At 39.4% G+C, this 24957-nt stretch overlaps 1 protein-coding gene across 31 annotated transcripts in view; it reads right to left on the bottom strand.

The window, feature by feature from the left end:
• Positions 1–24957, bottom strand: part of KDM4C (lysine demethylase 4C) — a 437490-nt gene that overhangs the window by 348973 nt on the left and 63560 nt on the right. For 29 of the 31 annotated variants that reach the window (XR_012159108.2, XM_073345318.2, XM_073345317.2 and 26 more), the window contains one exon: positions 15889–16082. Coding sequence is in view for 30 of the 31 variants with exons in the window: in XM_073345318.2 (XP_073201419.1) it covers positions 15889–16082 (194 nt within the window). In the remaining variant the exon portion in view is untranslated. Of the gene's footprint in view, positions 1–15888; positions 16083–16143; positions 16686–20665; positions 23573–24957 lie in introns of those variants that run through there. The other 2 variants (XM_073345339.1, XM_073345338.2) reach the window with 2 other exon arrangements.

The raw sequence follows: 24957 nt of genomic DNA, 5'->3' as shown, positions 1-24957 counted from the left end.
TTATATGCACCAGAAGTTTTAATCACAAGATCCTTTATTTAAATGAATATATACCAGACTTTACAAATCATTAAAGTATTTTACACACACTGCCACCAAGTATAAAATATAATTGTGTAAAAATATAATTTGGAAGGCCAAAAAAGAATCTGAAGTACAGCTAGCCAAAGACTCAAAAAAGTAATAGCAAAAAAAAAATTTAAGTACATCGGAAGCAGGAAGCCTGCTAAACAACCAGTGGGGCCACTGGATGATTGAGATGATAAGGCCATTCCGGAGAAACTAAATGAATACTTTGCATCGGTCTTCACAGTTGACAATGTGAGAAATATTCCCAAACCTGAGCTATTCTTTTTCGGTGACAAATCTGAGGAACTGTCCCAGATTGAGATGTCATTACAGGAGGTTTTGGAATAAATTGATAAACTAAACAGTAATAAGTCAACAGACCAGATGGTATTCACCCAAGAGACATAAAGAAACTCAGATGTGAAATTACAGGACTACTAACTAGTCTGTAACCTATCATTTAAATTAGCTCTGTGCCAAATGACTGGAGGATAGCTAATGTGACGCCAATTTTTTTTAAAAGGGCTCCAGAGGTGACCTTGGCAATTACAAGCCGGTACGCCTGACTTCAGTACCGGGCAAACTACAGTAAAGAACAAAATTGTCACACAGATGAACGTAATTTGTTGGGGAATAGTCAACACGGTTTTTATAAAGGGAAATGATGCCTCACCCATCTACTAGAATTCTTTGAGGGGGTCAACAAGCATGTGGACAAGGGGGATCCAGTGGATATAGTGTATTTAGATTTTCAGAAAGCCTTTGACGAGGTCCCTCACCAAAGGCTCTTAAGCAAAGTAAGCTGTTGTGGGATAAGAGGGAAAGTTCTCTCATGGATTGGTAACTGGTTAAAAGATAGGAAACAAAGGGTAGAAATAAAATGGTCAGTTTTCAGAATGGAGAGAAGTAAATAGTGGTATCCCCCAGGAGTCTGTACTGGGCCCAGTCCTATTCAACATATTCATAAATGATCTGGAAAAAGGGGTAAACAGTGAGGTGGCAAAATTTGCAGATGATCCAAAACTACTCAAGATAGTTAAGTCCAAGGCAGGCTGCGAAGAGATACAAAAGGATCTCTCAAAACTGGGTGACTGGGCAACAAAATGGCAGATGAAATTCATTGTTGATAAATGCAAAATAATCCATGTTGGAAAACAGAATCCCAACTACACATATAAAATGATGGGGTCTAAATTAGCTGTTACCACTCAAGAAAGATCTTGGAGTCATTGTGGATAGTCCTCTGAAAACATCCACTCAATATGCAGTGGCGGTCAAAAAAGCAAACAATGTTGGGAATCATTAAGAAAAGGATAGATAATAAGACAGAAAATATCATACTGCCTGTATTTAAATCCATGGTACACCCACATCTTGAATACTGCGTACAGATGTGGTCGCCCCATCTCAAAGAAGATATATTGGAATTGGAAAAGGTTCAGAAAAGGGCAACAAAAATTATTAGGGGTTTGGAATGGCTTCCATATGAGGAGAGATTAATGAGACTGGGACTTTTCAGCTTGGAAAAAAGACGGCTAAAGGGAGATATGATTGAGGTCTATAAAATCATGACTGGTGTAGAGAAAGTAGATAAGGGAGTGTTGTTTACTCTCTCATAACATAAGAGCTAGAGGCCACTATATGAGATTAATAGGCAGCAGATTTAAAACAAACAAAAGGAAGTATTTTTTCACACAACACACAGTCAACCTGTGGAACTCTTTGCCAGAGGATGTTGTGAAGGCCAAGCATTCAAAAAAAGAACTAGATAAATTCATGGAGGATAGGTCCATCAATGGCTATTAGCCAGCATGGGCAGGGATGTCCCTAGCCTCTGTTTGCCAGAACCTGGGAATGGGCGATAGGGGATGGATCACTTGATGATTAGCTGTTCTGTTCATTCCCTCTGGGGCACCCGGCATTGGCTACTGTCAGAAGACAGGATACTGGGCTACATGGACCTTTGGTCTGACCCAGTAAGGCCATTCTTGTGTTCTTAACAGCATAATACAGCTAAGCATTCCTTTACTAAACCAGTGAACCCAAAGTGCACTGTTGCCACAGAGACAACAAATATGTGTATATTGCACGTGCCCAGAAGGTAGGGAACTGGACACTTAAATGTAACCCAGTGGAGTGTGTAAATTGCTAGCTTCCACAGGGAAAGAACAGGGCTCGCAGAGCCCGGAGCGGAGTGCCTGTGGTCCTACTAACTGGGGACCCTGGTAACCCTGGTGGTGCACAAACAGAGCTCCCTCCCACTGTAAACAGGTGGCAGTGTTCTCCCCAGGACCCATCAGGGAAAGCAAGGAGAAGGAACACCACTGCTCACCCAAGCCAACTGCAATGCTGACTAGGCCAAGAAAGAACCTACCACAATCCTCTCACAATCCCTTTTGTGTGCTCTTTTCAAATACTGGACATGCTTCAGACACTGAAGTAAATTTTCCTGTGTTCCATTTGATCTTTAGCTCTAGGTTACATTATTTATTTAATAAGGACAGTTAGGTCAGAAGGCAGCACCTCCAGCAACTTTACGTTGCCTTGCATTACGTCACACTCCTTTTTCATCCATTTTTAGCTCTTCAACAGAATAAAACTAAATTTATCTATAAAGCAATGCAAATGTAGATGTCATCTATGTTTTTAAAATACATCTTCCCATTATTTTGGATGTTGATTAACAAGTCCGAATATTTTCTCCCATAAAATCAATTTGCTTTAAATTGAATACATTTATTCAGCCCAACCATTAATGTTTGTAATTATATAATACTAGTTACTTTAATTTCTTCTTAACTTGAAGGCATGTCGTTTTCTAACTTATGTTAAAGGTTATAAAATGAAAATATTGATTTGGGGAAATAAAATGTAGTGTAATATACATTCTTTTACTTTCTGCGATGACACTTGTATTCTGTTTTGCAGCATAATTAATGCCCTATATATTCAGCAATATTTAGGTTAGAAATTAGTGGTGCTATTTTTGTATAAATCAAACCTAGGCTCCTTAGCTTTCCATAATGCCTATGACATTTACTATATCCCTGTTCCAGCTTTTATTAAACAAAGGCACCAAGATGAGTCTGCAGAAACCTTAGTCTGCATCCATTTGGGTTCGGTCTGGAGAATGATTTAGAGGTATGTTGTTAGAGTATGTTATTTAACACGTTCTAACTAATACTTTTTAAAATTGTAGTGTAGCAGAATACTAGCAGGCTTCAGTCTGTCCAGTTTAGCACATGTTAAAGATTACACCGCCTTGTCTACACTAGAATTTTAGAATATGTTAAAACATGTTGAAGATAAGGCCCTTATAAAAAGTGTAAGTGCTACAAGAAACTAGAGAAAAGTTATTTGACAATAGCAAAAAAACTGTTGGAAAATCTACTCTCCAAGACACTGTTTGTATAAAGTTTCTATATCCAAGTTTGCTCCAAATTGAAAATTCTGATTAAAAAGAAAAAGTGAGGAGAAATCCCAACAAAGGGAGAGTTTATTCAGAGGAACAAAAAGAAAAGGAGTACTTGTGGCACCTTAGAGACTAACCAATTTATTAAAGCATAAGCTTTCGTGAGCTACAGCTCACTTCATCGGATGTCATTATTCAGAGGAACAGTGACATGTAGGGCAGTAAACATTCACTAACTGCACGAAAATCATCCCAGAAGTCAGAGCAGAGGGCAAAGATGGTTCCACAAAGTGCTCTGGCCACTGCTTAACCACTGGTAGCTCCTGCTGTAGCAATCATGGGATGCATGCGATAGTGAGGTATATCCACTCAGTCTATGCTGCATTCTGCCCTTGAAAAACTGGTATATTTCACTTCCATAGCATGGAAATCATTTACCTTCCCCTACATTATCTGTAAACCCAATGACAGCTATCAGACTGCAGCTGCAAACAAGGAGCCAATGGCAGCATAGCAACCAGCTAAGCCATGCTGCCAATACCACGTAACGGACAGATGTACCAACATCACTGAGATTTAGGCCAAATTTTCCAACAGATCTTTAGTCTGTGTGTCCCAAGAAGGAAACTTGCAGTATATTTTACCTCTCCTCAAAGCCACAGCTCTATGATGGCAAGTCCCTCATTTTCATGCACAAAGAACAGGATATGAGCTGTAGTTGCAAATACAGAGGCTTTAAAAATATGGCAGTTTAGTTAGGAAAACATGCTTCCCATGAATTTTGAGCTGACCACTTGCAGTATTCTACAAACTAACAATGTACAGTAGAACCTCAAAGTTACAAACACCAGAGTTACAGACTTAGCGTTCAACCAGACATGCTGTAAAAACCAGAAGTCATCAATCAGGCAGCAGTGGAGACAAATCTCCTTCCCCACCGTCCCACCACCCAGCAAATACTGTACTGCCTCAGGGCTTTAGCCCTGGGGCTCATGGCTTCAGCCACGGGGCGGATGAGGCTGCAGCGGCGGGAGGGGGGGGTGTCAGGGTTCCAGGGGGCGGGGGGGAGAAGGAGTGCAGCTGGGGACTTCTAATCCTTGGGAGCAAGATCGAGGGGGAGCACTGGGGCTTGGGCTTCAGCCCCATGGGGGTGCCCAGGCTCAGGGTTTCAGCCCCATGGATCCGTTCCAGCTTCAGCCCCACAGGGGTCACCGGGGCTTTACCTATGAGGAGAGCACTGTTTTCAGCCCCAGGGCTCCCCCCGTAACTCAAGTCCTGATCCCCAGCACCTCCCACGGGGCAGAAGCTGGGAACGGAGCCATGGGGCTGAAGCCCCAAGCCCCAGCACTCCCCCCAGATCTAAAGCCCTGAGCCCTCGTGCTCCCAGGGGACAGAAGCCCTGAGGCCTCTGCCGGGAGCCCTGACCCCTGAAGCACCTACAGTCTTGTTCAGAGTTATGGACCATTTCAGAGTTATGGACAACCTCCATTCCCAAGGTGTCCATAACTCTGAGGTTCTACTGTACTGAGGAACCCAGAGATCTTCAGCAACAAACAAAATGAGAGGCAAACAAGTGCAAAATTCAAAGCAGTTTCTGAGAACATGAGACTTGTGCATCCTTTCAATTCCATGTACTGAACTGGCTACCACACTTGCTTACCTCTCCTTTGTCCCAGACACCTCAGGCAGAAAAACAAGACACCAGGAATGCAGTTTAACTAGGCTGCAACTCAAATAAGGTAAGACAGCTCAGGCAGTTAGAATAAACAGATGGGGTTTTGCACTGAGAAGTACAAAGTTATTACATGAAAAAGGAAAAAAAATGGCAGAGAAGTTCAGCTTGTAAGATAAGTTTTATTTTTAAAATGCCAAAACTAATAGCGACCATAAAATATTTTTATAGGAATGGTGGGTGACAGTGTAAGAAGCTAGGCAGATTTTTGCAATTTAAGGTTAATTTTTCTTTATGTTTTGGGATGTAATTATATGCACTAACACCCAAAGAAATGAGCTTTAATTGTTCCAGATATTATAGCCAAAGAACATACTTTTGTAATATATATTGAATATTACTAGTACCATTTTTTACCTTAACTTGTAGTGCTACTGTAACTCTAAAACTGATTATTTTGGAGGCACTATGTTTGTTCAGAACCTTTCATTAATTTTTCCATAGCCCACTGATCAGCGAACGTGATTGCTCATGGGACAGGTAATTAGTATTTGGAGGCTTTCAGCTCTAGTTCATCATTTCCAATGTAGTCATGCTTAGAGAGGGAAAGTTGTTCACACATGATGTGTGTCTAGAGGCCTATGTAAAACGAGAGGGGGATTTCATTACTTCTTCAAACAACCAAAGAGCTACCACCAACTGGTCCATATTATTAGGATTATCAACAGAATAGCCAAAGAATGCCCCTCAAGGTCAGCACTGAGGTCTGTTTACAGGATGGGGAGAAAGCCTCCATTGCTGCTGTCTACGCTGTATCTCTTTTATGGATAAAATGAGGACTTCACGCTTCAGTACTGCCAATACAGCATTTTCATGGGCATTACATTTTGACAAGTATATGGAGAAGGAAAACAGCTGGCTGAAATTGTGGAGTTTTAGATTCTACTCAAATTCTAGACTCTAGGAACTGTAATAAATGGCAGTGCAGTTAATAACAGGTTTCAGAGTAACAGCCGTTTTAGTCTGTATTCGCACAAAGAAAAGGAGTACTTGTGGCACCTTAGAGACTAACCAATTTATTTGAGCTTTCGTGAGCTACAGCTCACTTCATCGGATGCATAAAGTGGAAAATACAATGAGGATGTTTTTATACACACAGACCATGAGAAAAAAAAAATCCTCACTGTATTTTCCACTTTATGCATCTGACGAAGTGAGCTATAGCTCACGAAAGCTTATGCTCAAATAAATTGGTTAGTCTCTAAGGTGCCACAAGTGCAGTTAATAGCTGATGAATCATAGACAACTAGGGAGCCCAGTCCTTAATCTTCTAGAAAGTAAAGGCTTCCACATAGTTGTCTTAACCTTGCTATAAAATGTATTCCTGAAATGGTTCAGAATTCCACACATTGCCCAACTAACAAAATTTCAGTGTTAACACTTTATTTGCAATTCAGAACCCATACCTTTAGTAACCTTTATGGAAACTCAGAAGCCAACTACTCTGTGCATGTAACTATCAGCTGACCAAAAGCTTGCTTTTCCAAGTCACAGATGATTTGCCCTTAAGGCCAGTGTAGAGAATTTTCATTCCTTTGCCTGCAGCTTGTCTGTGCTTAGCAATAAGCATCATTCTGTGCTTGTCAGTATTGTTACCTTTCCTATTTTTACAAGAATTAAGTTCATCATGAAAAATTTAAAAGGAGAAAGTTTTGACATCCCAAAAAAGTAGATCAGTCCTCAGGAGAGTATTCCATAGGGTTGGGAAAGTCCCAGAGAAGGAATTCAAAGCAATGTTAGCTGTTTACGCAGTATGCACCACTAAAAAAAAGATTTAAGTATGTATGGGGCTTCTGTGTGGGAAAGTCTGCATCATCATCATATATTCTGCACCACCCACTCAAATTCATTATATGTGCACTAGCATGAAAGAATCTTTATAAAACTATATCGCAAAGGCTGAAAGGTATTATATAAACTACAATAAATGAACTTGCTGAAGTTATCCATGATTAGAAGAAGAAAGTCATACGTAAACGACTCAGGCCCCAATACTTAATTCTATACTAAACTAAGAGGAGACTGCTATTTTAGCAGTGTATTTTGAGGAAAAAGTTTTTAAAAAACAGCAAATTCCAAAGATTATGCAGCTCCTAACAAAAACAAAATGATGAACTTAACTTCACTTGTGATTCGGCAGAACCCAAAGAGAGTCAGTATAAGAGATTTATTACATTAAACAACTTTAGCCAGCAGTTTGTTTGGCACTCTCACCAAAAAAGCCATAAGCTGAATGGGCAACATAGACTGCACTACCCCTTTAAGTCACTGTAAGCCAGAGTAGAGGGACATCAGTGAAGTACTTTTGTTTTAACCCAGATCCTAATAATAATAATTGGGCAATCTTATGTACTGGTAATAATAAACCTACAAATGCAGGTTAAACATTTTGTAGGAATCCAGGACACTTTGGTAAGTCCCTATGTAGCAAATGAGAAAATAGAATGCCTTGCATGGATAGTTTTTATGCAATTAAAAATGTTAGAATAGTCTTAACATTAAATATCTTTATAGCGAATTTTCATTTATTGGACAGTGTTCTCCATTACCTCCATTTTACAAATTATACCCAACCAACTAACAAAATGGAGGGATGTCACTCATGTTAATTTTTGTGATGTGTGATAAGTACTTTATTTAGCACTGCAAGTTATACAAGTATAGGCGGTCATTAAATTGGAAATTAAATTTGTATTGATTTAGTATTAAAACAAATGTCAACATATTGCATAACACCATCTGGTGACTATACATATGGATGGAAAACTGTTGATCTGTGCAGAGTGCCCAGATAATTGTAATTGTTTTAAATAAAAACTACACAGAAGCTATCAGGTTTAAGCGTAACACAGTTTTTAAAAATAGAACTATTCATAGTAATAATGCAAACAAACAGATAAAACAAAGAATGATCAAATTTTCAAAATGTGCTTTACTACATAAAAAATGTAACAACTAAATGACAATATGGGCATCAGGCTGATGTGAAACAGCCTTTTGTATTCACCCAATTATTCTTATCTTTGTAACAAGAAACTGGATATAAACAGTATGGTTCCATGGTTACTAAAGCAGATATTTCCACAGATAGTGGAAAATGCCATTAGATTCAAGCTAATTCAATGTGACATTTTACCAAGCTACTGCACTGTAATACTAGTTTATGTGATGATGGAGGGTTGGGGGAATAAAACAGCTGAGGATTTCCTTGGTATGATTAGCATTAAAAAATTCCAAAGCTTTAAGCCAGTAAAAATTTGTTAAACTAACTTTAAAGTCATTGGTCGATGATTAGCTTAGTTCATCATCCTCCACATTTTATCAAAGCAGTTGATTCAGCCTAATTCTAGATCACTGGCCCAATACCCACTCCCAAGCTCTCTCTGTCCACTGAGCAATATGAACAGTTTGCTATGCTATTCCTTTAGAAAATCAATATCACCCATCGTACTTCTTCGAGCCCAGGCACCTCATTGTCTCTTGATTCACCTACAAAGAGACATCCTTTCATTTCATGTATCTTTTCCCATCCATCCCAATATTGTCCTCAACAAAATCTGATCCATGAGCAAAAGCCTACCTCGTTATTGGACTCACTTCCAAGCTCAAGTTTTGTCTTCCGATTCCTTCTAATCACTGTACTTAAAAAGCACTACACTTTCTGTAACTTTCCAGGTCTTTCTCAAAACTGCTATTAGCTCTTTAAACAAAAATACTTCATTGGATCATTCCTTGCTCATCAAAAGATATCCAGTTTCCAAACTCAATTCCTCCGCAAAGTTTGGGAGAAGGTGACCCTCTTTCACCATTCCAGCCACCTTCTCCAGCACAACATGTCTGACTCACTTCAAACTGGGCACTGAACCTTTCATAGTAAGACTGCCCTTCTCCAGATAAATTAGTAAACCAACACTTTTGCTTATGATGGTTCCCTTCCCACTTGATGGTTGCAACTTTTGGTATTACTTATCACACACCTTCCTAAAAATTCTAACGAGAAACCAGTATGTCTAATAATCTTGTTCTCTAATTTGATTCAACCATTTCCTTCATTGATGAAAGATGTACATGTTACTTCCACTCTACATGCTAAAGAGTGTCTCAAGGCTCTATCCTTCTTCGCTCTATTGGGTCCCACATACATTTTTTTGCTAGTTATAAAAGTTGACTAGTGAAAAGATGTTACATCTGTCTTTTCTCTATTTGATATGTCATTGCTATCAGTTGTGTATATCAATTCTGTATGGATGACTCCCAGCTCCTACCCCCATGTCACCTTTCTGTCTCTCAGTTTCCCCATGTGTAAAATGGGAGTAACGTTACTTAACTCCTTTGTGAAGTCCTTTGAGATCTACCGACGAAAAGCACTACGTAAGAGAGGTTTGATGATGATGATGATGATGATTCCCCACTTTCTTGCCTTGACTCTGTCAGCTGCCGGTTACACCAAAGCATCCTATTCCTGAAGGACTGAAATGTCCTGTAGGGACTTTTACTCTCTTTCTGAGACATGCCCACATCTGCTCCCCTATGCCTAACTCTACCATCTTTTTCCTTAACTCAGACAACTTTGCTCCCTAGGCCAGAAATCTTGGCCATCATCGTGCATAAGCTTTCTCTTTCCTACTTCTTCTTTGTAAGAATCACCAATTCCAGAACGATGATCTGAACAATGCTTCCCCTGAAATAGATATTCATACCTTAAATCTGAAGCTTTCCCTAATCCACAAGGGCAGAGGAGCTTCCCTCACCTTATCACCCTAACAGGGGCTGGCCAGCAATTGTTGGGGACACCAGCAATCACTGGGGAGCACAATTCCTATTAGAAGATGCAGATTCTAGCTGTGCGAGAAGAGGGGCAGCAGGAAAGGGTGTGGCTCCAGCCACAACCCAGTCCCTCTGCACTCTCCTTTTGTGTGCATGGCAGAATCTCATGCTATCTTCAGAGGATCAGAATACTTGCAATCAGAATACTCTCTTGCTCCAGAAAGAAGGGCTGCCCAATATCTCTGAGTTCTTGGTCATTTTCATTGGCTTTTAGTCATGTAAGAATCCAATTCAAATTCTTTCTTTCAAACTTCCCCATGGACTTGCTTCATTCTACTCCTCTGACCTCCCATGCATTTACTTCTGAGCTAAGACTCATTCACCTGCTCCTTCAATCCTGGCTTCCTATGTTCCCTTCCTTCAGCTCTCTGGTCTATTTTCCCTGCTCTCTCAAAGTTATGGAGTCACTCTCCCTTTCTGAAGCTTACCCTTCTCTTTATTTTATGACTGACCCTCTCTCCAGAGTGTTTTGTGATATATAGAACAAATCACATAGTAATGTATTATCCTGCCATTCCCAGTTCATTTACAGGAGTCATAGTGTGAAGGCCAGTAGGACTGCCACTGAAAATGCCTTGCTACAAACTGAGGACCCATTCATTCTGTATTTATCTATGTACATTGTCATGTTAGTTTATGCCGTGTTCTTTTTAACAGAAAATAAAGGATTTGACTCCATATATGACAAAAGTTCCAAATCCCGATTGTAAAACACAAACACAGACAAAATGAGTACAATTCCAAAAATAGTCCTGTCTAAACAACAATCTTAAATATACACCTTACACACAGGCTTTTCTCTAACAAATAAAAATGAAACTAGTCTTGCTACAACAGAATTCAAAATATCCAGACTGCCATGAAAATAATTGCTTTGCTCCTGTTTAATCAACACTTTCATGTATCCTTCACTAATATTCTTCAGTGAGATTTATATCATTTTAATCCTTCCAGATCTGAGAAGTATCTACCTTCACCACTATTTTACATGAGTCAGATAACAGCAGCAAGAATAAACTGATTTCAGATACCTAATGTGCGTAGAATGTTTTCCAAAATTTAAAGGCCCTATTCAAATTTTTTGGATTTACGGACATATATTATACCTTGGAGCATCATATGCATCTTCTACATGGCTCCAATCTACATATGCTGTTCAGTATTCTGCCTTTATTATTATACTAGTCTAGTAACTGGAAGCCCATGCTGTCACACAGGCATAACTCAAAGTCATGTGTGTAAAAAAGCCAAAAATGGCAGAGAATTTAAAAACTGGACAGTGACAGACAATGAATACCAGTGATGATTGAACCTGGTGATTCTATGAACAAAAAGAGCTCTAAACCATGCAGGTAGCTGTTTCCATTGCTTCACACTGATTCAGCAGACATTCCAGGCTTCAGAGTGATGTTTGGGTTTAGTGTGTGTTGATTGTGCAGTTGTGTGGGTGGTACTGTTGATCTGTTTGGGGCAGGGTTGTGTTAGGAGATTTGTGCAGGTAGCAAACAAAGAGAGTATGCTGCAATGAGCAGGGCTGTTTGTGTTTGGGGTATTGTGCATGCTGGTTGTGTCGTGCTGGGAGAGTTGTATGGATTTATGCAGGTGGCAAATGGGGCAGTGCTGCAGTTAGGGGCTATGTATGGTTTGGGGTTCTGTATGCTGGTTGTGTTTTTGTGTGTTGATTTGTGCAGGTGGCAATTAGGTGCACAAGTGTGGCAGCTGGGCCAAGTAGTCCACCCTCTGCAGTATCCCTCACACAACCAATTAAACTGTTGCATGCAAAGTAGCAGTAGAGTATGAGTGATTGCTTGAGTTACCTCTGATATCACAATGGCCTAGGACTCACGGCACTATACAGATACATGCATTACTGCAGCTGTACACCATACAAGGGTAATTTGTGAAGTCAAAATGTTCTGAAACTTAAAAACTGGACCGGAACAGACCATGAAGCCCAGTGATTGAACTTGGTGATATTCTGAACAAAAAGAATTCTCAACCATACATGTAGCTGTTTCCACCACATCATACTAACTCAAGAGATGGTTTAGGCTTCAGAGTGACACACAGAGTGACATTCTTAGAATCGCATTATACAGATGCTAGTGTCTGCTTTCTAGGAATGTTTTCCAAAACTTGGATTTAGCTCCAAGTGCAGTTCAATACTTAGGCCATGAGCAAAATTTCTCAATTTATTAGTCAAGACACAAATTCTCCAAGCATACCATCCTGTGCATCAGCTTTATCCTGTGACCCAAAAATATTAACCAGACTGGTGGGGGGGGGGGGTAAAAACACCTTACAACAGCCAGCAGAAAAGGCATTTTGTAATGTGAACAAGTATTCAACACAAACTGTTGTGAACTCCAAATCACCAAGCCACTCCCTTAAATATATGGGCTAAGTGAACCATTAATCACTCAGACAACTTTGCTAGGTAACTAAGAATGTTCTATAAGGAAATCAAAGAATATAACAAAGCACCATTTAAATAACTGTCATGAATATAAATTTATAGTAAAATAACTATTTTATAGAATTCCACATTTTTTCAGAAAAGAATGCAAAGGAAAACTTATGGTAATAAAAATGATAACTACTAGCAAAAAAAAATCAATTATAATACCCTCAAATCTAGTAACTGTCCCCTCACTGTATCTTTTTCTCTTTCCCCTAGCTCCTGCACTGTTTCCCATGTTTTCTTTAATTTTCCATTCTTTCCCCGTTCACCTTCAAATTATTTTCTGCGTTAGACAATAATTTTCAGGCACTACAGATCCTAAAACAAAAAAATAACTCCAAAAAGAAATATTACACATTTAAACACTCACACACATTCATTATGGCCCTGATCTGGCACCTGACTAGATGCGGCACACACCTTTCCTGCACAGAGCTCCACTGGGCTCCATGTGGGTATGGCAATTGCAGTTGTGGAATCAAGATATACAATTTACATAGACACTCTTATTCGCATAAATATTGAGAACTGAACTGTATAATGAATGGGGTGCACTATTTATCCACAGGATACTTTCAGAAATTAGCTCCCCATTCCCCAATTGCTGCCATTGTGGTCAGCATATTTGAGGCATGCTAGTTCCATAATCTGTCAGTCTTGGCCCTTGGAAGAGATAGAAGGCTCTCGTCACAATTAAAAGCCAAGATACTTCATCTTAGTAAATTATTTTTCAATCTCAGATTCACCAAAGTAGCATTTGCTAGTGATCTCTGAATTAAGTGGTGGGCTGGAGAAGGGCTCCTTAGCAAAATTACCTGGACAGGATAAAATATATTCTGATAAGAGATTGTGCCACCCAATACCCAGAACTAATAGTTCTCTCCTTTATGGAGATAGACAAAGTGGCTTTGCCAGCATTATTCAGCCAGACAGTGTTTCCCTGTGAGATTCTGACTGATCAGGGGGCAAACTTTATGTCAGATCTGCATGAAGGACGATGAGAGAAATGTGGAGTTCAACAATTTCGGTCAGATTCTTACCACCCCCAGACTAAACAGCTCTTGAGAGATTTAATAGAACCCTTAAAACTATGTTCAAAACTTTGAGCAGCCTTCAAAACCTCCAGTCAGGATGGAGAGAGAGAGAGATGAGTGTTAGCCCAAGAGAGAAGAGGGCTAGGAGCCGGTAACCTTTGAGTGAATACCCTTGAAGGACCTCAGAGGGGGAATACAGGTGCAGTGGCCCTCTAAACTGTGACCCCTTCATTCTAGGCCCATCTGCTTCCTCCATTTCATGACTTCCATTCTAAACCATTACACTAACATAGGCTTTTGTCAGTGTCATGATCTGTGCCTTCAGTTGCTCGGCAACCAAGTGAGTCAACTGTCATTACAGGTTTCAGAGTAACAGCCGTGTTAGTCTGTATTCGCAAAAAGAAAAGGAGTACTTGTGGCACTTAGAGACTAACCAATTTATTTGAGCATAAGCTTTCGTGAGCTACAGCTCACTTCATCAGACGCATACAGTGGAAACTGCCTTTACAGTTCATTTTGTAGTACTTTTGATGCAGCTGAGCATTATCTAATTATGACTGTCAAAATGCCTTTAGCTTTTCATATTTACTGAACTCAACTGTACTTAAATGTAATGTGAATACATTAAATTTATAAAATTAACGTAGCTCTATTAAGTACTTATGCTCAAAGAATGATAAAGAAACTAAATATTTTTCTATTACTTATAAACAGTCTCTATTTACCATATAATAGCAATAAACAATGTGTTTTGGAGGGGAGATTTTCAAAGTCACAAAGGGCAGTTAGGTACTCATCTCTCATTGAAAAAAATCAATGGGAGTTGAGTGCCCAGCTCCCATTTCTTTTAAAATTTTATTTAGTTATTTGGAAGACTCAAAACCTATTTGCAGACTAGAGGGGCATTCAGCACAAATCTTAAAACTTGCTTTAAAATACTTTAAAACGCACTAATCAGTACTTTGCTAAACTCCATGTTCTATTAGGATTAAGTAAGTGTCTTTGCTGGTTGGAATTTTACAATATTAAGTGTTTTTCAAAACTGCTTTTTGAATTACTTTCATATTTCTTGGGATCGAACATAAAAACTTTGTGTTTAAAGGAGAGTTGCCTATTTAGGTAGTTTTTCATATATACATCCATCAATGTTGTATGTGAAAAGTCCATCTTTCTTTTCTACAATGAAGTCATAATATACTTGAATTTATTAAACCAATCATTTCAAACAAAATGTACTATTCAATGATGTAAAACTCAGATATATTCTAGGCAGATGATTTGAAGTTATGGTCCTGGTCCTCTTTACGTTCTCAGTAACAAGAGCTCCACTGTCTTGTATTTAAATGCAAAGCATTTAGACTAGAACTAGAATCTAGAAAACATTGCTTTTCCTACTGTGCTTTTGCAATATCTTTAGTATGTTGATCAGTTTGCCAGCTTACATATTTAAAATGTCACAGTTCTTTCTCCTAATCCAGAAGTGACTGAATGCATGGACATAATTTGAACAACACCATTAGTGAACATCACCTGCAAACATTCCCATCATCATAACTGGATGACCAGAAATAAATCGGCACCTACATAGGGATGACATGCACTATGTACAGCTTTAGCATATGATAAAGCAACCAACATACCATAATATGAATTATCTCCATCAGAATGAAAAATGTAAAGTCTCTCTCTTCATATACACACACCCACCCACCCCTAGTTGTCTCCTCACACTACCAAAAGGCTATCCAGTTAACAGTCCAGGAGAGAGAACCTCTCTGGCTGTGGGCATCACAGTTAAGATGTACCTTGATCATTCAGTCTCCACTTACGTGGAGTTTGCTGTGTAGCAGTGGATAATACAGACCCAATTCAATAAAACACTTAAGCACATGCTTAATGTTAAGCACTTAAGCAATCTCATTGACTTCAGAGGTCTGGTTATACATTTAAATGAACTACATGCTTAAGTACTTCGCTGACGTGGACTTAAGACACCAAATCTGTCCCAATGATTTCAACGAGGCCCTAATAAGAGTTCTCTCAAATAGTATCTTGGGTTTCCTGATTCAAGTAATGCCTGTTATTTAACTACTGTTTTTTCTTTTCAGTCTCAGATTCTTCCTTTTTAGCCATTTCCTTTAAAAGGAGAAGTTTATATTATTAAGGCCATTCTCCTTCAATCACAAGACTCAAATTTCATTACTTTCTGAGCTGCCCACCAGATTGCTCTTATCTTGTTTAAATGGAGCTCCTCACCACAAAGTAATTCTACCTCATCTGTTTGCTTTAGTCAGCTGAAACAAAAAAGAAACATCTTTCAAAATGAGCTTTCATAAAAAAAAATTAAACTTGCCATGACTTCGGCTCTCCAAAGTGGAGATAATTAATACTGTAGAGATCCATATCTTCAGTGTGCCATGCGAATGTTGTTTTCCACATGCCAAAATAGAGATAGGGGGTATTTACACCCTCAATGGAAATTCCACAGTCTTCACCCACAACGTCCAATATTGTATTGAGATGGGCAATATTCCATTCATCAATATCCTGAAACAAAGACATAAAATACATTAACAAATACTAAAAATAATATGACTACCAAATAAAAACACAATCTGCTGAAATGATTCCAAAAGGTATTTTAATTGAAGAGAGGAATGAAAAATAACACAATCAATTATCAAGAAATTTCAACGGTACAATACATACACTTAACATTACTAAGTAAGTGGTATAAACCTGATCTAATGCTGCAATATATTAATACGCAAGTACAACATTATAAGCACTTAGGGGGCCTGCTGAAGTCAACTGAAAGACTCCTATTGAATACAATGGGCTTTGGATCAGGCCCTAAGATTGCAAGATCTTCAGAGCAGAGAAAACATTGTCCTAGAGGTTTGTACAGCATCTAATTAATTGGGACCCCGATCCTAACAGGGACTATAAGTGCAGCTACATTAAAAATAGTAGCCAAAGAGAATAAAACTCTTTTGTTGGTATATACCTACAAGCTAGGACCCTGTTCAAAAAGATATGGATGCACATTTTATTCGGTTCCAAAGTAAAATCATGCAATATGAAAGTGTTTAACAAACAGTAACTTAAAACATACATTATTTTATTTACCTCTGAAAGTTTAACATTGCTCTGTAAAGGATGAAAAAGATAAAATCACTAAGTCACTTCAGAAACATTTTTAATTATAATAAAATATTGGACAATAAAATACTTAAGGGGAAATCTTCTGAAGAACTGCATGGAATTTCAATAATTTTACCATCATTATAACCTATAGGAATTCTGTATTTAAAGTCCTACGTGGTGTTTTTGCTGTATTTTATATTTATCCATTAAGAGCAACTCTAATCTCAGATGCTAAGGTATGCATCACTGTGTGTGATATAAAATAACTGAGATCAGAGCTGTTCCCTAAAAGTAAAGAGAAGGAAATCACATTTTATTATAACAGCAATCAGGAGTACCAGTAAGGTAGAAATTACTAGATATATAGAGATACAGAACACCAGGACATTCAAGCAAAATAATTTAGGCCCCAACTCAAGAAAGCAGCCCTATTTAGAACAGCACTTAAACATGCATTTAAGGCTCCCTGACAATAACAGGACTTAAACACATGCTCACAGTTAAGCAAGACCAGATTTTTGGTCTGAAGATCTGCACAATTCTGGGAAATCTCACTCAAGTTTGGGGAAAGGAGTGCTGAAATGCCAGCACCCCTACTGTGCAGAACTGAAGTTGTGATACATTTTCTGTGATGTCTGGTGGTCATGCAGTCAGCGAGGCAGCATCTCTGAGTAGAGGAGGAGAGGGTATGAATCATTAAGTGTCTTCATTTTCATTCCCTTGCTTTGGAGGTTGTGTGTGACATGTGCAGCAACCTTAACTGATACACAAAGCAGTGATTCTGTGTATAAACTTCTGAGCTTCTTAGTTTTAGGAAGGATCTCTGACCACAATGGCTACTTTAATGAAGAACAACATGGGCCGCTAAGCTGGAGGTGCACATTCACAAAGATCCTGGTTTTTATTAAATGAGTTTATGTCAGCCAGAAAATAAAAAAAATTAAAAAATAAATTACAGGGCCAGCCAGCAAATAAAACTCTCAGTTCAGGTTTTCAAGGTTTTCTTCAAAACCACAAAGGCTACAAATAAAATTATTTTAAACAAAAGCCCAGATTCTGGTGTATAAATGTGACATAAAAATATATGTGATGAAGAAACAGTCAGTTATAAGGCGTATTGTCAATATTGCAAAAATTAACCTAGCTGTAAACTTAAGAAATAGCTTTTCCCTTAGATGCTACTAAAAAAGTGCCCCTTTCAAATTAGTAATTGTATGCAGAATATAAACATTATGAGACTCAAAATAAACTTAAAAGACCAAATGTAATTAATTTTTACTCAAATTAATTAACAGATTTACTTGAAAATCCCTAGAAAATTAAATCTTTGCTCACAGATTATGTGTTGTAAATTTAGGGAAGATGCACTGTGTTCTTTCTAGGGAACAAAGGCACTGAATATCTGCTTTAAGTGGAAAACTGAAAACAACCTTAATCATGGAGATTCCATTGTGCTTCCATAATGTTGCTTTCTTACAAATAACCAACAAAGCATTAAGGTTTACTCTTTTTATAGCCCTATCTTAATTCCTCATACCATTCTGAGTCACCATAGATACAGTAAATTAGTATCAGATAAATTGGCTTTCTAGCACTTTCTTCACCACTTCCAATCAACACACTGCCAGTTTTCTTCCAAAAACAAGGCCAAATTTCCATATGAACATAGAAAACCAAATGAGTGCGGAATACACAAAATACACAACTCCTTCAGCCTATACATGATCTATTTGCATTTACTCAAGTTAACTTCATGCATAGCATGGAAGTTCTCAGCCAGGGAGGACATGTTGATAGAGTTTGGACAAAAACATTTTAGCTGGTTATTAGCAAATGATGATCTAAAAATATTTTTGCCAGTTTTAAATTCTTTTTTAATCCTCTTTGACTATATAAGAAAATCAGTTTTATTTCTGCAACTGTAATGTTGCAAGATGTTACTTTATAAAATGGAAAATACCGTTTTGGTATTCCAAACATTTCAAAGCAAAACATTTGCTCAGTATAATATGGAGTTAAGTCTCATTGACAAGAATGTAACTGTGTTTAATTCTCACAATTGCAACATTGACAGCAAAGAAAACAGGAGCTCTAAAAGTGTCGCTCAGCTCCAACATCTCAACGCTTAATAAGAATACCTCTCAAAATTCAACTGGCTATTTTATATTTAATATCCAACATTAAATTAATAGTACCCAGGCTCATTCATATGTAATGTTTAGTAGACAGCCACTTGATTGTAGAAAGGCAGTTAGAATCCATTTAGTTGTCATCCTTAGCATGTGGAGAGAATACAATCAATAATTATTCTGGGCATTTGGGGAAAACTGAGAGTTAATATTTTTATTTAACATCTTTCTGGAGCTAACCTAGATTATAAAACTGTTCTTTAATTGCAATAAAAATTTATATGAAAATATTTCTAATTTCTACATATATTTTAGGAGCATATTTGTCAAATGTAATGGGTGTTTTTTCAGAAAACACATCAGGCAGTCTGACCTAAGGGACAAAGATGTGCAGTAACAGATTATTTTTTATTTAAAAGATGAAATACAGAATAAGATAACCAGGAAGAAAAGGTAACAAAGAAGCACATTTTTTTTTTTTACAAGTTTCATACCTATAGTGACTAATTATCTATGGCCCTTGTTGCAGCACATTAGACTTACCTTTTATTTCCTCTGAGAAGTGCTGCCTGAACTACAGGTAACAGTTCAAATGAGAGATCCTTAGTTCCCTTTTTCCTGACGTGTTGGGTGACCGGGTTAGGCTACTCTAGAATCGCTGCGGTGGCTCAGCTGTACCCACGTAGCTGCACTGCTGTAGCACGGCTCGTGCAGACGCTCTATGCTGACAGGAGAGCGCTCTCCCGTCAGCACAATTACGCCACCTCCCCGAGTGGCGTTCACTATCTCAGCGGGAGAACTCCTCCCACCAATACAGCACTGTCCACATCAGTGCTTAGGCCAGTGTAACTTACGTTGCCCAGGGAGGTGGCTTTTCCACACCCCTGGGCAATTTATGTTATACCAAAGTAAGCGCTAATGTGTAGAAACCCTGTTTGTTACTGTTAACTACTGTCCCGTGATCATATGGCTCTGTTAATAGCATTTGAATCAGCTTTCAACTCAGTGTGGAGATGGAAGGGGAAAGCTAGATGCCAACTCTAGCAAAGGTTTGAAAACTCACAGAGTCCTGGAAAAACTGATTCTCTTCTTTCTCAAGGAGCAAAGAATATTGTAGCTTTCAGTAGCTCAAGTGAAAGGTCTAGCTCCAGATTTAAAATAGGATCAGGAGCTCTTCTGTAACTTTCCATGATAAGAACAAAAATGGGTCCCATGTAAAACTAGCTTCCATTCATTTTGGTTTTTTTAAAGGGTAATTATCATTAGCGGTATGATACCATTCTTTGCTTCTCCTCTCTACAGATCAACTAACAGTTTCCTGTAGTCTTTTTTTTTAAACATTGAGGCCAGATTCCAGAGGAAATTTAAGACCAACACAACCTTTGTAGACCTGTCATCAGCCTATGATAGAGTCTGGATTTAAGGCTTGATGCTGAAGCTCGCAAAGATCATCCCCTGCCGCAAAACACTACGCCTGCTATGGACGATGCTGAGCGATAGGCAGCTACGTGTCCACTTGGGCAATGAAGTCAGTTCGCCTTGGTTCCTCAACAATGAACTGCTGCAAGGCTCAGTACACGAGCCAATGCTTTAATGTTTGCACAAGCAACGTGCCTCCAACAAAGTCATGCAAATTTGCATAGGCGGATGACGTTGCCTGGCAAAATAAGCATCCACCTTCAGTGACATTGAGTCCACCTTGAACAGGGACCTAAACACCAGGGAGGAATAGTTCCAGAAATGGAGGCTCAAGCAAAATCCTCACAAAACAACAGTCACTGCATTCCATCTTGATAACAGGAATGCTAAGCACGTCCTAAAAGTGACCTTCTGTGGCCACTGTGCAACATGACCCCACTCTGACCTATCTTGGAATGAAGCTGGATTGCAGGCTAACCTTCCATAACCATCTGAAGAAGGTAGCTGCCAAGATGAAGACAAGGGTCAGCCTGGTCCAAAAACCGGCAAGCACAAGCTGGGAAGCACCCGCAAAGTTACAGACATCAGCGATGGCCCTCGTGTACTCCATAGCCAAGAACAGCGTAACAGTATGGACCAGAAGTAGCCACATTCGACTTGTTGATGTCAACTGAACACTACAATGCAGTGCATCACTGGAACCCTCAAGTTGACCCCAACACCCTGGCTGCCCATGCTGTCACACATTGCTCCCCCATCCATTTGCCATGATGCCACAACCCTTCGGGGATTTCAGAGGATTGTGGAGAATGAACGTCTTCCCATCCACCAGGACCTTAACAACATCCCTCACCACCACTTGAAGTCAAGTAAGCTCTTTTGGAGCCATGCATTTAACCTTCAACAATGCAACTTCAACCCTGATGAAACTTGGAAAGTTGAATGGAGTCCACAAGAAATAACAAACACCTCATGAAAGACCTGACGCAGAGGGTTCATGACTTTGATCTTCCACAAAGTTCATGGGTAACCCTAAACCGTATCCACACAAACCATGGAAGATGTGGATACGTGCTGCACAAATGGAAAATTAAAGACTCTCCAGTGTGCGACGGTGATCACCCAGAGCAGACCATGGAACATATAACAACTTAACGCCTGATTCAAAAATATGAATGAGATATCACAGCAATACACTCTGCTACTCCAGACGCAATTATCTGGCTTAACCATCTAAATATAAAATTGTAGATGTTGCTCTACATTTATATCAGCCATACAAAGACGACGACTCTTTTTTAAGAGCAATTTCTCTTTGCATGTATTATTATGGTCTGTGCTGTTTTGGTGCTGCATTTTTACTTCTAGTATGTTGATTAATTCCATTATTAATCTGGCAGATAATTTATTATTAATCATTATAGGAGCCCCAGAAATGGACAAGGGCCCATTATGATAGGCACTGTACAAACAGAACAACAAGACAGTCTCTGCCCCGAAAGAGCTTACAATCTGAGAAATTTGTTGTACCTCCATCATTTTTTTTTTTAAAGTATGACTTTGGTTGAAACAGCTCAAATAAAAATGAAGGGAGGGACTAAGGGGTTGCGCACTCAAAAACATACAAGTAGAGCGGTAAAGGAAAGATACTCAGAATGACCCATGCTTAGCCACTTACAGCATACATACAGTTGTACTGGGGTATTTTATTATTTCTTCACATTTACAAAATAGAGTTATGGATATATTCTGTGACATGTGCACCAATTCCATAGATTAAAACACACATAATACAGAAATATAACGAACCCTTTCCATCAGCCTCCGCCCTCCTCAATAGCTTGAGAAAAAGAAAGCAAAAAGGCCAGCTTTGCAGCAAGCCAGAAAGGATGAGAAATCAGTATTAGCCTCTGCTTTGGAACTCACTCCCATCCATTGTTCCCTCTAAGCTGTGCGCGTGTGCACACACACACAGATCCTAAACCCTGCACTCACGGCGAAACACCATGCGCACAAAAATTTGCACAGAAGACATTCTTTCCATACACGGCCTGTCAAAAATTAGAGGAAACATTACTCCCATCCTTCATCTGCCACATCCTTCCAAGTATTTCTCATCCTTCCAGGTATGCCCAACGTCCTGCTCAAATGTCTCTGCTGATTTCAAATGTTATACGGTATATCACAGGAAGAAAGGTCTTCTCTCATGTAACCAGGTCCCAAACCATTTAGGACTTTCTAGGTTGAAAGCAAACTTCTGAATCCCACCTGGAAGCTTTTTAGGAGTCAATGCAGATCACAGATCTCTGGTTTAATGTGCTCCCATTGTACAACTCTGTCGATATGCAGGCTGCAACATTCTGCATGAGCTTCAGCCTCTGAATAGTCTGAAGGTGTAGCCCTATGTAGAGTTTATTACAGGACTCTAAACTTGAAATGACAAAGACACAAATAACTGTGGCAAGGTCTCTGTGTTGGTGAGAAAATGTTGCTTCTGTGTTACCAGATAGAGATGGAAACAGCACTCTTGTCTAAAACCACTACTCAGGCTTTTAAGAGCAGCCCAAGATCTAACAAGACCCTCAAGTTTCACACTTTCTTAACAAATGGCAATTACACTCCCTTAAAAGAGGGGTGCTGATATAAGTTCTGTCAGTTCTTCCAGCTCAATGGTGGGCAACCTGCGGCCCATCAGGGTAATCTGCTGGCAGGCCATGAGACAGTGTTTACATTGACCATCCGCAGGCACGGCTGCCCGCAGCTCCCAGTGGCTGCGGTTTGCCGTGGCGGTTGACCACCACTGTTCCAGCTGCTTCTCCTAACCCTCCAACATTACCTTAGTGTGGACTGAATGGTTGCCAGCTAGCTGCATGCAGTGTAGTTGTAGCCACTTCAGTCCCAGGATGATATTATACTTATGTAAACAATCTGTTCCACCTTGCATTTAGCTGTGACACTAGGGGTTCCTTTTTCAGACCAGAAGAGCGGTGTGTGGCATGAAAGTCTGTCTCTCACAGCCAGCTAGCTCTCATTCAAGCCCCAAGTTCATCTACTCCCTCTGTCATTCATTCTACTTCTCTGGCCATGTCAGGTGTAATGGAGACAGAATTGAGCATCATCAGCTTACTGAATGTATTACAGTTCATGTCTCCCCACTAAACCTGCCAGTCTCCTCAGGTACACAGTGAACAAGAGATATGACAACATAGCCTTTGTGGCACTCATTCGGCAAGAGAGAGCCCTCAAAGTAGAGAAACAATTACCCATAAATACACTTTGTGTTCTCTTAAAAAGATAGGAACGGAACCTTTGAAGAGCTGGAGCATCCATCCCTGATTGTGTCTGCAAATAAAACAACAAAATCTCATGGTTAAGTGCAGTTAAAGGTTGTTGACTAATCTAGAACAATCAGTATAGACCACTACTAGGAGATCAACAAACTGCAATTAGTACAATTTCTACTCCAGATCCAGGCCTACAACCAGATTGACTGGGAGTCAAGGAAGTCTGTAGAATCAACAAACTGCTACAGTTGCCCTGCCATAACCTTTTCAGTGACCTTCCCCAAAAACTAGAGATGGGACACAGGTTAATAGCCACACTGTTGGCATCAAGAGTAAATTTCTTGAGCCTGGGCCACACACTAGCTTCTTTATCACAGAATCATAGAATATCAGGGTTGGAAGGGACCTCAGGAGGTCATCTAGTCCAACCCCCTGCTCAAAGCAGGACCAATCCCCAACTAAATCATCCAGCCAGGGCTTTGTCAAGCCTGACCTTAAAAACCTCAAAGGAAAGAGATTCCACCACCTCCCTAGGTAACGCATTCCAGTGCTTCACCACCCTCCTAGTGAAAAAGTTTTTCCTAATATCCAACCTAAACCTCCTCCACTGCAACTTGAGACCATTACTCCTTGTTCTGCCTTTAAGAGACACTGAAACCGTTCCCTCTCCCCATGCAGGGAAATGCTAAGGAATGCAACTAAAAATTAACCAAATCATCCCTGCTAGCTTTCTACAGTCAGAAAGGACAAAGGTCTAAGTTGCAGGTTGTGGCACGCATCTCCACCACCCTAGTATGCAACAGTGGCTGAAAATAAAACAGAGATCACACAGCATTTGGCCCCTCAATACAGCAGAGTGCTCAGCCCCAATATGAGCAAATTTTGCATGGAAAGCAATATGAAAATTCTTCACAATAAGAACTCAATTCACTAACTAAATGGAGACAAAGGATTCACCAAACTGTCAACTGTTAAGAACACTTGAACCATGCAAGTCTTTGCAAACGCTATCATGCAAACAAAGAAACCCTTTCTTTACACCCTGCAGACCCAGGATATACGACAACAACAACTTCTTAAATTGTAAGATCTTTTAGACAGGGACTGTCTTTTTTGTTCTCTGTATTTACAGTGCCGAACACATTTGAGTTCTGATCCATGACTGCGGCTCCTAGGTGCTACAATAATACAAATAAATAAATAAATAATAATCTACACTCTGATGTACATTTTTCTGTCTCTTAATTTCCCACAAAATGCTATTGAACAAATTGTCTTCCTCACCCATCGTTTGATCATGTCAGTTCCCCCCTCGAATCTATCCACTGGCTCTACCTTGCTCTCTGTATCATATTCAAACTTCATATTTTCAAGGCCTTGCACAATTCTGTTCCAACCTACATCTCAGATTTCATTTATTTTAGAGATGTCCTACACCTACTT

Source organism: Lepidochelys kempii, chromosome 5, assembly GCF_965140285.1.
Source record: "Lepidochelys kempii isolate rLepKem1 chromosome 5, rLepKem1.hap1, whole genome shotgun sequence".
In the NCBI taxonomy this organism is placed as follows: domain Eukaryota; kingdom Metazoa; phylum Chordata; order Testudines; family Cheloniidae; genus Lepidochelys; species Lepidochelys kempii.
Note: the sequence above shows the minus strand (reverse complement) of the source record. Positions and strands in the feature narration are given on the sequence as shown.